General features: G+C 42.8%; 1 protein-coding gene across 1 annotated transcript in view; it reads right to left on the reverse strand.

Moving 5' to 3' along the window:
* Positions 1-14,951, reverse strand: part of gpr158a (G protein-coupled receptor 158a) — a 100,522-nt gene that overhangs the window by 44,209 nt on the left and 41,362 nt on the right. The window contains exons 3-5 of the mRNA XM_035758228.2: positions 10,100-10,202; positions 6,932-7,158; positions 2,784-2,852 (exon numbers count right to left, since the gene is read on the reverse strand). Of these exons, the coding sequence (XP_035614121.1) occupies positions 2,784-2,852; positions 6,932-7,158; positions 10,100-10,202 (399 nt within the window). The remainder of the gene's footprint in view (positions 1-2,783; positions 2,853-6,931; positions 7,159-10,099; positions 10,203-14,951) is intronic.

Raw genomic sequence — 14,951 nt, forward strand, 5'->3', positions numbered from 1 at the left:
ATAGGAAGCAGGAAGGGGGCAGGCGATGCCAGGCGGGCTGTGTTTCATGGCCTGACAGGTCAGGATGCATTATCCCTCAGACATACTGTTTCTCATTAGCCCCCTGATGTGCTGTGACGCTATGTCTGTCTGCCCTGCACTGCATGGGGACTGGGGAAGGCCTGAGATGGAGGAGGAGAGGAGAGACGCAAGCAGACAGGTGGAGGAGGAGGAGAAGAAGGGAGAGGTGGAGTGTGTATGAGAGAGAGAGAGAGAGAGAGAGAGAGAGAGAGAGAGAGAGAGAGAGAGAGAGAGAGAGAGGGAGAGGGGGAGAGAGTATATGCATGCATGAGTGTGTGTACATGTTTGTGGGTGTATGTGTGTGAAGCAACAGGAAGGTAGCAGAGTAAAAGCCCAGAGTCTCTGATGGGGTACCCAGGCAGGGGGAGAGGGAAAGACGGGGGGTCTCAGTGGCAGCCTGCGCTAGCACACACACAGATGGGCTGGGAGAGGGAGCAGCACAAAACACTGTGGGGGAGGAGAAGACAGGAAACGAAAGAAAGAGAGATGGAGCTACCAACAGTGAATAAAGGGAGGAGAGAATTGTGAGTGAGTGAGTGAGTGAGTGAGTGAGTGAGTGAGTGAGTGAGTGAGTGAGTGAGTGAGTGAGTGAGTGAGTGAGTGAGTGAGTGAGGATGTCCCACGATGGACAGCTCCCACAAATGATTCTATCTGAATATATCCCCCCTTGATTGAGAAACTTGGTGGCATTTTGAAAATGATGAGAAATAGCAATCCAAACTGTCACTTTACTCCAATCTCAGGCTTTCGAGCCACCTGAATAAGAGAAAAATACATAGTCAGAAAGCTAATGCACAGATCACATGGAGAATCACAAGTTATGTGTCTGTTCCCTCCTTTCTCATCTCCACACAGCCAAACAGAAATAGCCAGCATTGGCACTCCCGTAATTTCCTTTCTCTCCTTTTTTCCACTCGCTCCCTGTCTCTCCTCCTGCCTTATTCTGGGCAGCGACTGAAGTTATTGCATGTGACACACTGAGGAGAAGGGGGGAAAGGGGGGGAAATTGCATTACTCCAAAGAACGGAATGCCAAGAGAGCGCTGGGATGAGATGCATCTCCTTGCTCCTTAATAACACTGGAATTATTTAAAATAGAAGCAGCAGCAGCGGTGGAATATTTCTGAATCTATATTTAGATTGGGAGTGATGCGACTCGCCCTAGCAGGCAGGAAGGAAGGCTCATGTGAGATTCACAAAGGAGACATGCAAAGGGATCAGGCTGGAGATCAATATAGCGTGCTGCGTAGACAATGGACTCGAGCAGAAAGGAACCATTTTCATATAAAGGGACTGAAAGACAGCATATCAAAATGAGACAAGGAGGTCTTGTGGTGACTTGGATTTCAATACATAAAATATGGGTATAAATCATTTCCTCAGCCTTCCAATATGTTCAGTATTCAATTGGGATGGCTCATTTTGATAATGGAAGATGTTTGCCAAAATGGTGTTACATAAGAATTGTGGTCCATTCCATTTCAATGGAAACAAAAGACATGGAGCAATTTTTCAACCACAGTTTTTAATGAATTTGTTGTTGTAATTTCCATATTTTAATTTCCATCTGAGAAATGTCCACTTCCTGCTCGTTCACCAATCCTCCAACAGGACTGACGTTGTCCATCCAATCACAGACGACCCCAACCCCATCCAACCAACCCCTGCTTTCGCTCCCTATTTCATTGCAATTTCAAAGATGATTACTTTCCTTGTCAGTGGCTAATTGCATTGATTAGCGAGCTGCTCTAAATCAGTTCACTTTAATTTACCCTTCGTGGCTATGCTAAGCCCATAGCTCGCTGCGATCACCACTAAATTGCAATCACCCAGAGGCCCGGGGCACCACTGACTAAGACATAACAATACATCCGCGTAAATCAATGTTATGTGGAGACGCCCTGAGGCTCGGTCATCTGTGGAAATAATCAGACGCTTCAAATAGAAACTCTGGTTATTTGGTTATTTTCATCTGCCTCTAAATTGTATCGTTTGCTCTTAATGTTACTTAATCTAGTATAGTTGATCGTTTCTATGAGTTTCTACACTTAGAATGGTATAACATCTGTTATGAGTGATGTCACACGTGTCAAATAAGGTTCTAGACCGTTAATGTCAACCATCCTTATTGTGAAGAAATGTGTTAGCAAATGTAATGTAATTGAATAGGAGACTTGTTAAGGTCTGAGTAGGTGCTGCACACATGTAACATGAGTGGCTGGTCAACAGATGGTATATTTCACAGGTTGCTGGGTTCATTGGGCAGATTAGCAGCATACAGCTTGCAGGAGGTCAGAGGAGAGCCCCAGGATGTTTGTCTCCGCCAAACAAAGAAACACTGTTTAACTCTACTCTGTAGAAACCCTCCAAAACAAGGCACTGTGATTTATGAACGGTTTTCTATGACCTGACCAAGTCAACATTCCATGGCAGCCTTCATGCCACATTAGTCTTGTCATACAAAAAAAAAAGTTGTTTTTGTGTGTTGTTGAATTAATATATGGTCTGGATCAAAAGTTAAACTGAATGGCAACTTTTTGTCACATTCTAACTTTGTCGTAAACTTTTAAATAATAAGGGCAGAGGCCAATCATACTACAGATAGTAAATAACCCCCCTCCTACACACACACACACACACACACACACACACACACACACACACACACACACACACACACACACACACACACACACACACACACACACACACACACTGACTCACCGGAAAGTAGAGAAGCAGTGCTCCAGTCAGGACGGCCTCCAATAGAACTACCCCAGAGGCTCTGATACTCTGGAACACAGGAGACAGAAACAACATTTAATAAAGGTTTAATTTGAATAATGCTAAAACTCTACGTATTAGTAAGAGCCAAGACGACCTGAATGAAGCCTACTTTCATAGCTACTTTATTGAGGACAAATGTACTCACGATGACTGTGATATGTGGTTGTCTCACCTAGCTACTGTACCTTAAGGTGAATGAGCTTATTTTCAGTCGCTCAATAAGAGTGTCTGCTAAATGACTAAAATGTCAATGTACTAGTGCATTCGTAAACAAACAAAATAAATAACAGCTGTATCCTAAGCCTTATCAAAACTCATCAAATAAATATTTGCCCCACAGAACTAGAACATTCTACGTTTTTCTATGGTTTTCCATTTCATGGATATTTCCAGGCTCCTATTACAGTCCATCAGACATTCAGCCATGCATTCTTTTACAGTAAACGGTGCGTGAGGATGCTTTCAAGGGGCAATGGACAGCTGTGCCATTGGTTGGCAAACATACAGTATAAGTGCCTATACACAGCTTACTGCTCTTGAACCTTGAGCAAATGATAGTGCTGCTACCACGCATAGAGTGGCAACAGAAGTAAAGTCCCTTTTGGAGGATAAATGATGATTACATACAGGGACATTCAATATGACATACCTCCCAATTCTAGAAGTTCTATTCGTGAGAAAAGACATTGTTCGTCTCAGCCCTATTAGAGCAAACTCATCCCAAGGTGTGTGTGATCCAGTAAGGAGATGTTCTCCTGTCAGTGAATCTGTCAACCTACATCCTAATCAGAGATTTCTCACGCTCAAGACAAAGTCCTAAATGAAGCCAATTAATTGACCGAACCCAACTGAGGGCTTAGGTGTTGTGCTCCAATCCAGAAAGCTAATGCGATTATAGAGCCAAAAGTTCAACAGCCGAAAGTTCACCAGGCTATGAATAAGGAACTGGTTCAGGACTATACGGCTCTACTACATAAAGTAAATGTTATGTTGTAGAAGTAGAACAGCGAAGTTGCCTTTAATACTGTCAAATCTAAGTAATGGCCTTGCCATATTTTGCCAGTATCAAATCAAATCAAATGTTATTCGTCACATGCGCCGAATACAACAGGTATTAGAGTGAATACCTACTTACAGTGAAATGCCTACTTACGAGCCCCTAACCAACAACGCAGTTAAAAAATATGGACTTGGACTTGGAGCTCCGGTACCGTTTGCCGTGCGGTAGCAGAGAGAACAGTCTATGAGTAGGGTGGCTGGAGTCTTTGACAATTTTTAGGGCCTTCCTCTGACACCACCTGGTATAGAGGTCCTGGATGGCAGGAAGCTTGGCCCCAGTGATGTACTGGGCCATTTGCACTACACTCTGTAGTGCCTTGCAGTCGGAGGCTGAGCAGTTGCCATACCAGGCAGTGATGCAACCAGTCAGGATGCTCTTGATGGTGCAGCTATAGAACCTTTTGAGGATCTGAGGACCCATGCCAAATCTTTTCAGTCTCCTGAGGGGGAATAGGTTTTGTCATACCCTCTTCACGACTATTTTGGTGTGTTTGGACCATGTTAGTTTGTTAGTGATGTGGTGGAGCTCTCAACCTGCTCCACCAGAGCCCCGTCGATGAGAATGGAGGCGTGCTCTGTCCTCTTTTTCCTGTAGTCCACAACCATCTCCTTTGTCTTGATCACGTTGAGGGAGAGGTTGTTGTCCTGGCACCACACGGCCAGGTCTCTGACCTTCTTCCTGATGTGGTGTACTCCTCAATGCCATCGGAGGAATCCCGGAACATATTCCAGTCTGTGCTAGCAAAACAGTCCTGTAGCTTAGCATCTGCTTCATCTGACCACTTTTTTATTCATCTAGTCACTGGAGCTTCCTGCTTTAATTTTTGCTTGTAAGCAGGAATCAGGAGGATAGGTTTATGGTCAGATTTGCCAAATGGAGGGTGACTGAGAGCTTTGTATGTGTATCTGTGTGTGGAGTAAAGGTGGTCCAGTGTTTTTTCCCTCTGGTTGCACATTTAACATTTACATTTACATTTAAGTCATTTAGCAGACGCTCTTATCCAGAGCGACTTACAAATTGGTGCATTCACCTTATGACGTCCAGTGGAACAGCCACTTTACAATAGTGCATCTAAATCTATTAAGGGGGTGAGAAGGATTACTTTATCCTATCCTAGGTATTCCTTAAAGAGGTGGGGTTTCAGGTGTCTCCGGAAGGTGGTGATTGACTCCGCTGTCCTGGCGTCGTGAGGGAGTTTGTTCCACCATTGGGGGGCCAGAGCAGCGAACAGTTTTGACTGGGCTGAGCGGGAACTGTACTTCCTCAGTGGTAGGGAGGCGAGCAGGCCAGAGGTGGATGAACGCAGTGCCCTTGTTTGGGTGTAGGGCCTGATCAGAGCCTGGAGGTACTGAGGTGCCGTTCCCCCTAGAAATGTGGCAAAACAGATTTAAGTTTCCCTGCATTAAAGTCCCAGGCTACTAGGAGAGCCACCTCTGTGTGAGCATTTTCTTGTTTGCTTATGGCGGAATACAGCTCATTCAAAGCTGTAAAAGCCATAGGTGCTAAAGCCATTGCTTAATGCCAGCCTCTGACTGTGGTGGTATGTAGACAGTTACGAAAAATACAGATGAAAACTCTCTACGTAGGTAGTGTGGTCTACAGTACACACATTCTTGAGGATTCCATATCCAAGGCAAGGAGGTTTCTTAAAGTTTTTACTTGTATCAAAGAATATCACTGTACCCAAGATTATTTTATCACAGAGATGTTATTATTTTACTGTAAGAAGCCTGGGGGATTTGGAGAGTGTGTGGGAATTGGAGAAGCAAGGCAGATCTATTTATAAGCCTATAGCATCGAGGACAGCCATGGAGAAACTGAATCTTGTTAAGAGAAATCAGATCCCTCCACACACCAACTCAGTGGCCTTGTGGTTAGAGTGTCTGCCCTGAGATTGAACGGTTTGGAGTTCGATCCCTAGTCAAGTCATACCAAAGACTCTAAAAATGGGTCATAATGCCCTGCTTGGCACTCAGCATTAAGGTGATGGATCGGCCCATGAAAGTCTAGCATCCTGTCCAAGGGCTGCCTCATGCTAAAAAAAAATATGTAATAGGCTCCTGCACTTTAGGCTGCTCTGACAAGGCTTACTTACCAGTGAGGCCTAGACTAAACCCTTGTCTTAGACTCAACATAGTTATTTTCATCTACCTAAGGTATGCAGCACTGTTCTCAATTTCATTGTACTAACATTCTCCCTTCATAACATATGCTGAACATCAGGGCCTATATTCTTCAGTTTTCCCTTTAAGATCATAATGAATAAGATAATGTAGACAGGGTGGGCCTGTTCCTAGATCAGCACTCCTACTCTGAAACATCTCGTGGATAGAAGCCCAGCTCTATAGTGAACTCCAAAACGTTGTAGCTAAGATCATCTCATAGAGTCTAAGAGTGAGACATTTGGTTGGCAAGGAGCGAACGCTGATCTTAGTGCCACGAATGTCTTGGAAAACTCACTCCAGTTCAGTTGAAACTAAAGATACAACTTTTGAACTGGTGCAAATGCCAACTAAATTCGTCAATCGGCATTAAAGCTTAGAGTTGGAACCTTAATTCTGCCATCAATGTGCCAAACTGTACCAGATTGTGTGTGCCCAATGAATCATGTATAATCAGATAGAGTCAATTATTATTTGTGCTGCTCTGAACTCTCAGAAGAGGTATCTCCATGAATAATACACTTGTTGAACGTTCCTGAGCTACCCATGGCCATATGGTCGAAACACATCCAATCTATACAGTAAAATATACAGCACATATCAATCTGTTCAAAAAGTACAGCACAGTGTGTCCCCTGTTCTCATTCAGGTTCAGGAACAAAAAAAGGAAAGGATAAGATAGACCCAGTCATCCATTAACTAATACATCGACATAGATGATGAATTAGGATGGAAAATAACATGAATAACATGTATTAAATCATTAACTATATATCAATATATCATAAATCAATGTAATAGATGATGAATAGTGATTATGATCCATGTAGATGGGGATGAATGACGGCTGAATAGTGCCTCACCTTGTTCCTGCGGAAGTGGTAGATGATCACCATGCTGACAAAGTCCACCAGCATACACAGGACCTGGAAGGAGAGCACGGCCATGCGCAGGGCGCTGTCGCTTCGAGCAATACAGGGCGTGTCATCCTTGCAGTAGGCACAGCCCTCCTGACAGGGCAGGCAGTCGCTGGACGACCCCTCGGCCAGGTTAGGACCCCCGTTTGAAGCTTTTCCCTTTCTGCCCCAACCTGTGACAGAAAGATTTGTTAAAGATTTTTTACCTGGGTCATAAAAACTATTTCCAATAAAATGGCACTTCAACACTCAACTAAATTAGGTACTTTGTAGTACTTTATGGTAGCTTTATTTGGTAAATTACTTAGTGCTATTCTTCTGCTCCTTTGTAGCAATTAGAGGGAGCCAGGCTCCTTATGTCAACGTAACCTTTCACCCTGTTCAAGTGGCTCTCCTTAAACGTGTTAAACATAGGCCCTTCTCTCTGATTATGGCTGCTCCTCCTGTGGTTTCCTGTAGGTCTCTACGTGGGTGTTCGAACACCATCTGTGCCAGGCCTCTATATCTCTAATATCTTCTCTGGCTTCGGCATCATCACCATCATCATCATCATCATTATCATCATATCATCTCACCTCCATTTATTGGAATTTCACAGCTATTTTTTTAAGATAAGACCCAACATGTGCATAAATTGCACCCTATTCGCTACATTGTGCACTACTTTTGACCAGATCCCGGGCCCTGGTCTAAAGTAGTGCACTCTAAAGGAATAGGGTGGCATTGATTAACTTCCACATCTTCGATCATTGATGACATCATTTTCAGTATGTAAAAAAGGATTTATGTTGTGTACCATTGTATATAACAAGGAGGGGTGGCATACTGTTTGTTGTAATAGAGTGTTTCTGTCAGCAGTACATACACCTACACCTGACATTGCTAAAGCCATAGCTAAGTAACGGACACTTTAAACGTCGCTGACTGTTTGATTGGCTGTATGGATGAGGGCATAGAAGCACATCTTGTTTAAAATGTTGAATTCAAATTGAGTCTGAATGACTCACTCGGCTCTTGTGTTAAAGGTCCAATGCAGGCGTTTTTATCTCAATATCAAATCATTTCTGGGTAATAATTGAATACTTTGCTGAGACTGTTTTCAATTATAATGGTCAAAAATAAACAAAAATAGCTTCTTAGCAAAGAGCAATTTCTCAAGAAAGAATATTGCTAGGACTATCTGGGAGTTGTCTGAGTGAGAAGGGGAACACTGAAAACTAGCTGTTATTGGCAGATAGGTTTGGAACTCTCTTTCTTATTGGTCTAATAATGATGTCCCCAGGCAGGCCAAAACTCCATCTGAACCAAAATATGAAGAAATTTGAGGGGGTTTTCAAACAGCATTTACACTAAAAAGGCATTATCATAATTTTCACAATTAGTATTATTATTATAGTATTCAAATATGATTCCAACCTCATAGTATGGAAATATATACATAAAACACAGGAAATCAAGTTTTTGACTGCACTGGGCCTTTAAGTAAACAGCCTTTTTAAAATGATGACAGTATCCTCTGTAAAAACAAAAATAGGTGCAGTGAAATGTGTTGTTTTACAGGGTCAGCCATAGCAGTACGGTGCTGGCTCAGGTCTTCGAACCAGCAACCTTTCGGTTAATGACCCAACGCTCGAAACGATAGACTACCTGCCACCATATGATAGAGTGAAAGCCTGGAGGATGAAACCTAAGCTCTCTCTGGTGTCTGTACTGCACCTAAACATCAAAGCATATGCGTGAACATGAAAAGTCAACACAGTTTCCCTGGTTCAACGATTGGCATACCAGGATTCCGCAGAGAATACTCATGGCTAAAGCACAGAGAAATGTGCAAGGCTCACATTATTTCTAAATGGACAAATTCAGGGGACATGAAAAAGGCTGCTGGGCTCAGATAATTGTCTCAAGAGGGGTGTCGATGGAGAGAGCGAGAAACCCTTTAGTGATGCCAGGTTGGCAGCGATATTGGGTAAAAATCCAACCAGTTCTACCATTTACTGGGACTTTGCTCTTAACCAAAGACTATTTTAGAACTCTATGACTCTGCACATCCTTGATCTCCTGAAAATACCTACTTATCTCCCATTGGTTTGATGGTATGACTCATAGCTGTTTCTCATTTGGCTCATTGCTTCTCCTGTTGACTCAATTTCTCACAGTCTGAAAGCGAGCCTAACTTCATTGGAAGCTAAAGCTATAGAAATGTAAGGAATCGAAAAGGAAAGGTGAACAGTGGCGGTTTCCTCTACAAAGAGTGTTGAGGATGGAGAATGTTCACTTTGAGATTAAGACAACAGTTGTTATTGGCCCGGTGGTGGGCAAGACTGCTGAAGAACATCTACCCCTCTCTGAATGAGAGAGAGCTTAACTTCGTGGTGGGAGCTCTTGCTGTGCTGTCATATGAAAAAGGGGACGAGTGTGGGTAAGGATGGAGGGATGAAGAGAGGGAGGGAGGGATGACGGGGGGGGACTGATGCAGACACAGAGAGACATGCAGAGGTCCGGGTGGGATGAGAGGAGACTGAGGGAGAGAGCTGGGAGGAGAACACAGGAGTGTGAGTGGGCTTCAAGCCCGACCAACCGAATACCACAGGGGCTTCATGTCTGCAAGGGCCTATTCTAATTAACATACAAAGGAGGGAAGGAAGAAGGGTCACAAAATGACGATTCCACTGTATCTTGTTCCTTAAATAAAGGATTATAAAGGACCACATGGTGCCAACACCAGGCGAGGTTTAAGATAATGTCGTCATAACAACGGTAATGTCGTCAACAACGGTAATGTCGTCATAGCAAGGGTTATGCTAATGCTACTAACACTACTTAACATGTCGTGAGAGAGTGTTCAAAGGGTCAGACAGCTACATCTGCTAAGTTCCTCTTCCCGATTAGGAGCCATCATATGCGACTGGAAGGAACAACAGAAAGAAGAAGAACTGGAATACATTTGCATGGTCAACACATCACCGTCTTGCAGCTGCTGCGAATGAGGATCATGATTTTTTTGAGGACCATGATTTGCCTTCAGTCCTCGCCATGCTCTCATCCCAAGTGATGTCACACATCGCAGAGCATGTTTGTAACATGTTGGCAAATATCCGTAATGTTACTTACTTTTGAAGCCATTGACCGCCACTCTGTTGGGGTGGTAGAAGCCTGTCTTGCACTGGCATTTGTATTTGTCCAGCACAAACCCATGGCCTCGGATAGACATGCACTGTGGATAGGAAAAGACAATACAGTATTTGGCATCTACTGTAGGTACAGGTGTCAATATATGTTGAATAAAATGGACAATATATGGATTTACGGTACAGTGTATGTGTTCATCTTGAGAAGCAGTTGCTCTCAATGGTAATTCTATTTACATTTTAAAAAACATATGTCAAAGAATCACACTCAATTCTCTCAGCAATTAACCAATGAAAACACTTACAACAGTGAGCACAAACCTCCAAAGCCTCGTCTTAATCAATGAACATAATGGGAAAACCAGTGAAATGCTCCATATTAAATTAGGCGAGGCTGTTTCATTTGATTGAGCTGATAGGAAACAGAGAGAGGCCTGTTAGAGAGAGCTCCAGAGGAGCGTCAAGGGGCATCCTTGGCAGACTTTTCGCCGCATTTGCCAAATTACAAGATGTAATTAATATCTAAATTAAGAACAGGCGTATTTGCAAGGATTAAAAGAGAACTATTAATTCTATGTCTCGGGGGACCTGATTCCATCTTCCATTCCGCTTCTAAAACATCTGGGTCACAGTGAGACAAAATTGTATTTTTTTTTAAGAGTACCGTCTGATTTTCAAACTGAAACCAGATTTTATTTTCTCTGCCCAGATGATTAATATAACTTCAGTTGAGAATCCCAGGATAACAACAGGGACTCAGACTAAGTATTGGACTCCACCAGACACTTAACACGATGTGTTGAAGTGTTGGTGACCTGTGGTTCAAGACCAATGGCAGTGGCACAGTCTACTCTAAATGAAGCAGTGGCTATTGTGACTGGACTTTGCATTAAGAGGTCGCTATTTCTGGCTGTCTCTCAAGGAGCTCTGAGCCGGGGCCATCTGCATTTACAAATCTGAAAACAGTCAACCAGGCCCTCAGACAAATCCTTTGAGACTCTCCTTCCCGACCATCTGCAATCGCAAGGTAATTACAGAGTTACCGCTCAATAGACACTCTTCTCAGACGAAGCACCGTTGTCACCAAGCCACCTAAATCAGCACTACACAGTTTTTTAAACAGAATTATTCAGCAGTATGGTGGCATAGTAGTCCTTGATTCAAGCCCTGCCTGAGATATTTAGTTTATTTTTAAATGAACCTTTATTTAACTAGGCAAATCAGTTAAGAACAAATGTATATTTACAATGACAGCCTACCAGGGAACAGTGGGTTAACTGCCTTATTCAGGGGCAGAACAACAGGTTTTACCCTGTCAGCTCTGGGATTCAATCCAGCAACCTTTCAGTTACTGGCCCAATTCTCTAACCACTAGGCAACCTGCCATCCCAGCTGGCTATCTGCTGCCCCAGGAATATGGTGTCAGAAGTGGGATGTGCATTCAAATCAAATTTGCCATATGGGGTACAATATGATTCGCTTTACATGGCGTCAAATCGTAACTTCATTGCAGTGGCAAAACCAGTTTGATCTCAGGCCTACCCAAAAAATGTCCCAGAAATTATTCAGTATAAATTGTGTTATAATTTATTACATTTTTAAAAGAAGCGCATGTGAGATTTATTTTCTATGGGTAATTTTATTATAATGTAACAAAGAAATAGCCCGCGACAATCAAGTTTGCTTCCGACTATTGGTTACATTTTAAATAAATTCATACTGTGGTTTGCCTCAACAACCTGCCAACGTCACATGGCTAAACTTTGTAGCGCATTAGCTAGCAAGTTCTACAATGCTAGCTTACTCAAATTTACTCACCGGCTAAGGTCATTTAGTAGTTCTAGCAATGGCAAACCAAATGTCGATCGCTAGGTTTTTCAAAAAAGGAAAAGGAGTGAGGAGAAGGAGAGTGTGCCAGAAAATCATTTGGATCAATACACGATAGCTTCCAGAATGAGACATTAACAGGTGGCGCCATGATAGAAACAACCGCAATCGCCATCACAACCATCAATGCCACGTCTAGCCAGGCATGCTTGCCTACCCCACGGCCTCCTCTCGTTTTTGATGCTTCGGGCGGGAGTGAACCTGCAGTAGGTCCACCGACAGATTTGTCTGCTGTTTATGAACAAGCCTGTCAACCAAAGCTAGCAAAGTTCCCTTCAAGTATGATAAATGGCAAATCACGCTGCTTCACTTAAAGTTGGTATGACCAGTTAGTGTGGATTGAGTATAGTAAAGCAAAATATGCAATTTATTGTACATTTTGTAGGCACTTTCCTGAGGCAAATGTCGAATTCAGATTTATGACAAAGTATGACTCAGAAATACAAAACAGGCTTAATGTTCTACCTCGCAATGCCACGCTTATGAGCCCCGAAATTCAGAACAAGATGCTGGAGTGTGCAGCAAGACTGTTACTGTGGAGGATAAAAGATGAAGGTCATTCTGCGCCTTCCACGTATTTTGCCATACTAGCAGATTAATATAAAGATCAATCTAAATGAGAACTTATTGCTGTGTGCATCCGATACATTCATGCTGGAATGGTTAAAGAAAGAGCTGTTGGTTTTATGGAAACTGCTGATTTGTCTGCACAAGGAATGTCTCGGAAAATACTAGAAGTGTTTCAACCCCTGGAGTTGGATCCCACTCTGTGTGTGTCTTTGTTTTGATGGTGCATCAGTCATGTCAGGGAACAGAGGAGGGGTACATGTCCTACTAAAGCAAACATTTAAGCAAGCGGGAATATGTGCATTGCAACTCCCACCGTCTGAATTCGGGTTCTGTGCACCGCAGCAAAAGTGTCTGGACACGTCAGGACTTTTTTAGACACGGTAAATCAGCTACCCACATTTATGAGTGGATCCCACAGACATGCTGGATTCATAGGAAGTACAGAAAGAGTTGCATCCCGATAGACCGTGTATCGAGCTAGAAAGATCCACGGGTGTACGGTAGAGTTCAAAATCAGGGTCTGTGAGCAAAGTGCTGTTACTGATAGATGTCATTTTAGAGGTGCTTTCAGGGTTTTCAGAGGCTTGTGGACAAACCAAATTAGAAGCCGATGGATGCCCTCTTACAACAAATCCAGGACAACAAGTGTGTATTCCTTATTCCTGTTACAGAGCTCTCTCTACATTATCTGTGACGGACTGTATTGGTTTAATTGAAATCCTCAAACGCAGGTGTTCTACGTTCAGAGACAACTCGGGAGGAGAATTCGATAAAGTTCTCAGGCTAACTGAAGAGGTGATGATTAAGCGTGATATTAGTAAATGGGATGTGAGTGCATCACGGCAGCGAAAACTGCCTGTAAAATGTGCAGACAAGTGTCGTCACAACTTCATTAGGGAGAACAACAATATTCTAGACAGACAGATTACTGAATTGAACTCAAGATTTCAATAAAACACATATGGGATCATGCAAGCAGCAGCCTCCTTTTCCAAGGAATCCCAAACCTGCGGCCTTAAAGAGCGGCTGAAGACCACATGCATTCTGCAATATCAATTGAGGATGCTGAAAAGTAACATGGGAAAGAGTGACTTTTCCTCCATAATGGGTGTACTTGACAGCTGCCCTGATGATATTTTCCTGAATATAAACTCTCTGTTAAGGATCATTGACACACTTCCAATGACATGCAGTGTGGAGAGACTTTTCTCAACAACAACTAGGATTAAAAAAATTGTCTTCGCACATCAATGACAAGCGGCCGGCTGAACCACTTCAGTTTGCTGTCTTTTGGCCGTGAACTGAACCACTTCAGTTTGCTGTCTTTTGGCCGTGAACTTACAGATACATTGGATTTTGATGAAATCGTCACCATATTCAACTCAAAACCTCTCCATTTGCACCTTGTGATGTAGGTCACGCCTTATGACACGTCTACTAAAGGTAAGGAACCATTTTATAGTACTACTGCCCGCCGTGGTATAAATTGTAACATCGAACATAGGCTTGTAAACCCATTGAGATTAAAGTGCATCTGAAGATGAGTTTTGTGTTGTTGGCAAGTTGGCAACTGGTCTAAAGTTACTGTCTTATTTTAATATGCTGGGATAGGTAATTATTTGTAAATGTAACGAGGTTGCTCCAAGTACTATGCACTAGTATAAAATGATTGTATTACGAAAATAATATATGGTGCAATCACTAAATAAATAAATGAATAAGTATAAAAAATGCCTATCCAAAAAAGATATATATGCCTACGCCCCTGTTTCAGTGACATGTAACTTGCCATGAAAATCTGTGGAAAACTCCACCCAGCAGATCTTGTTTACAATCGGATGCAAATATGCTGTTGGGGAAGAGGGCTCCACCCCTCTTCCTTAGAGTGTGCCAGAGAATCCTATAACTGGCTCAGGCTGAATTTACATTAAATACTTTTTTTGAAAATGAATGATGCTGCTGAGGTTTTTCATTGATAAAGTATATTTCAAATTCCATAAAATAGGATAGTGTAGCACAGTTCCTCCTGAATCTTTGCCATCTCTTTTAGTATTAGTCCTCTGAATTCCCCACTCAGCGGGCATCTTCTCAGACATTCAGTAAGGTCAACTGGGACCACCATGCTTCCAAACCCTATGAATCATTAAGAATGTGTGTTGGCCTGCTGAACTTTGCTCACCCTGCTTCACAAAGGGGCCAACAGTGAACAACTCCAGGACAATACGCTACTATAGTGTCATGCAGCTCTCTCTCTCTCTCTCTGTTGCCTTTAGAACAGAGAACATGTTTTATTTTCTGTGAGCTATGGGAGGACTGGCGATCCTTTTTCTGGAGTATCGCAGGCAGGTCAGATTTTTTTACGTGTCATGTTCAGTGGT

Source organism: Oncorhynchus keta, chromosome 4 (genome assembly GCF_023373465.1).
Source record: "Oncorhynchus keta strain PuntledgeMale-10-30-2019 chromosome 4, Oket_V2, whole genome shotgun sequence".
Lineage (NCBI taxonomy): Eukaryota > Metazoa > Chordata > Actinopteri > Salmoniformes > Salmonidae > Oncorhynchus > Oncorhynchus keta.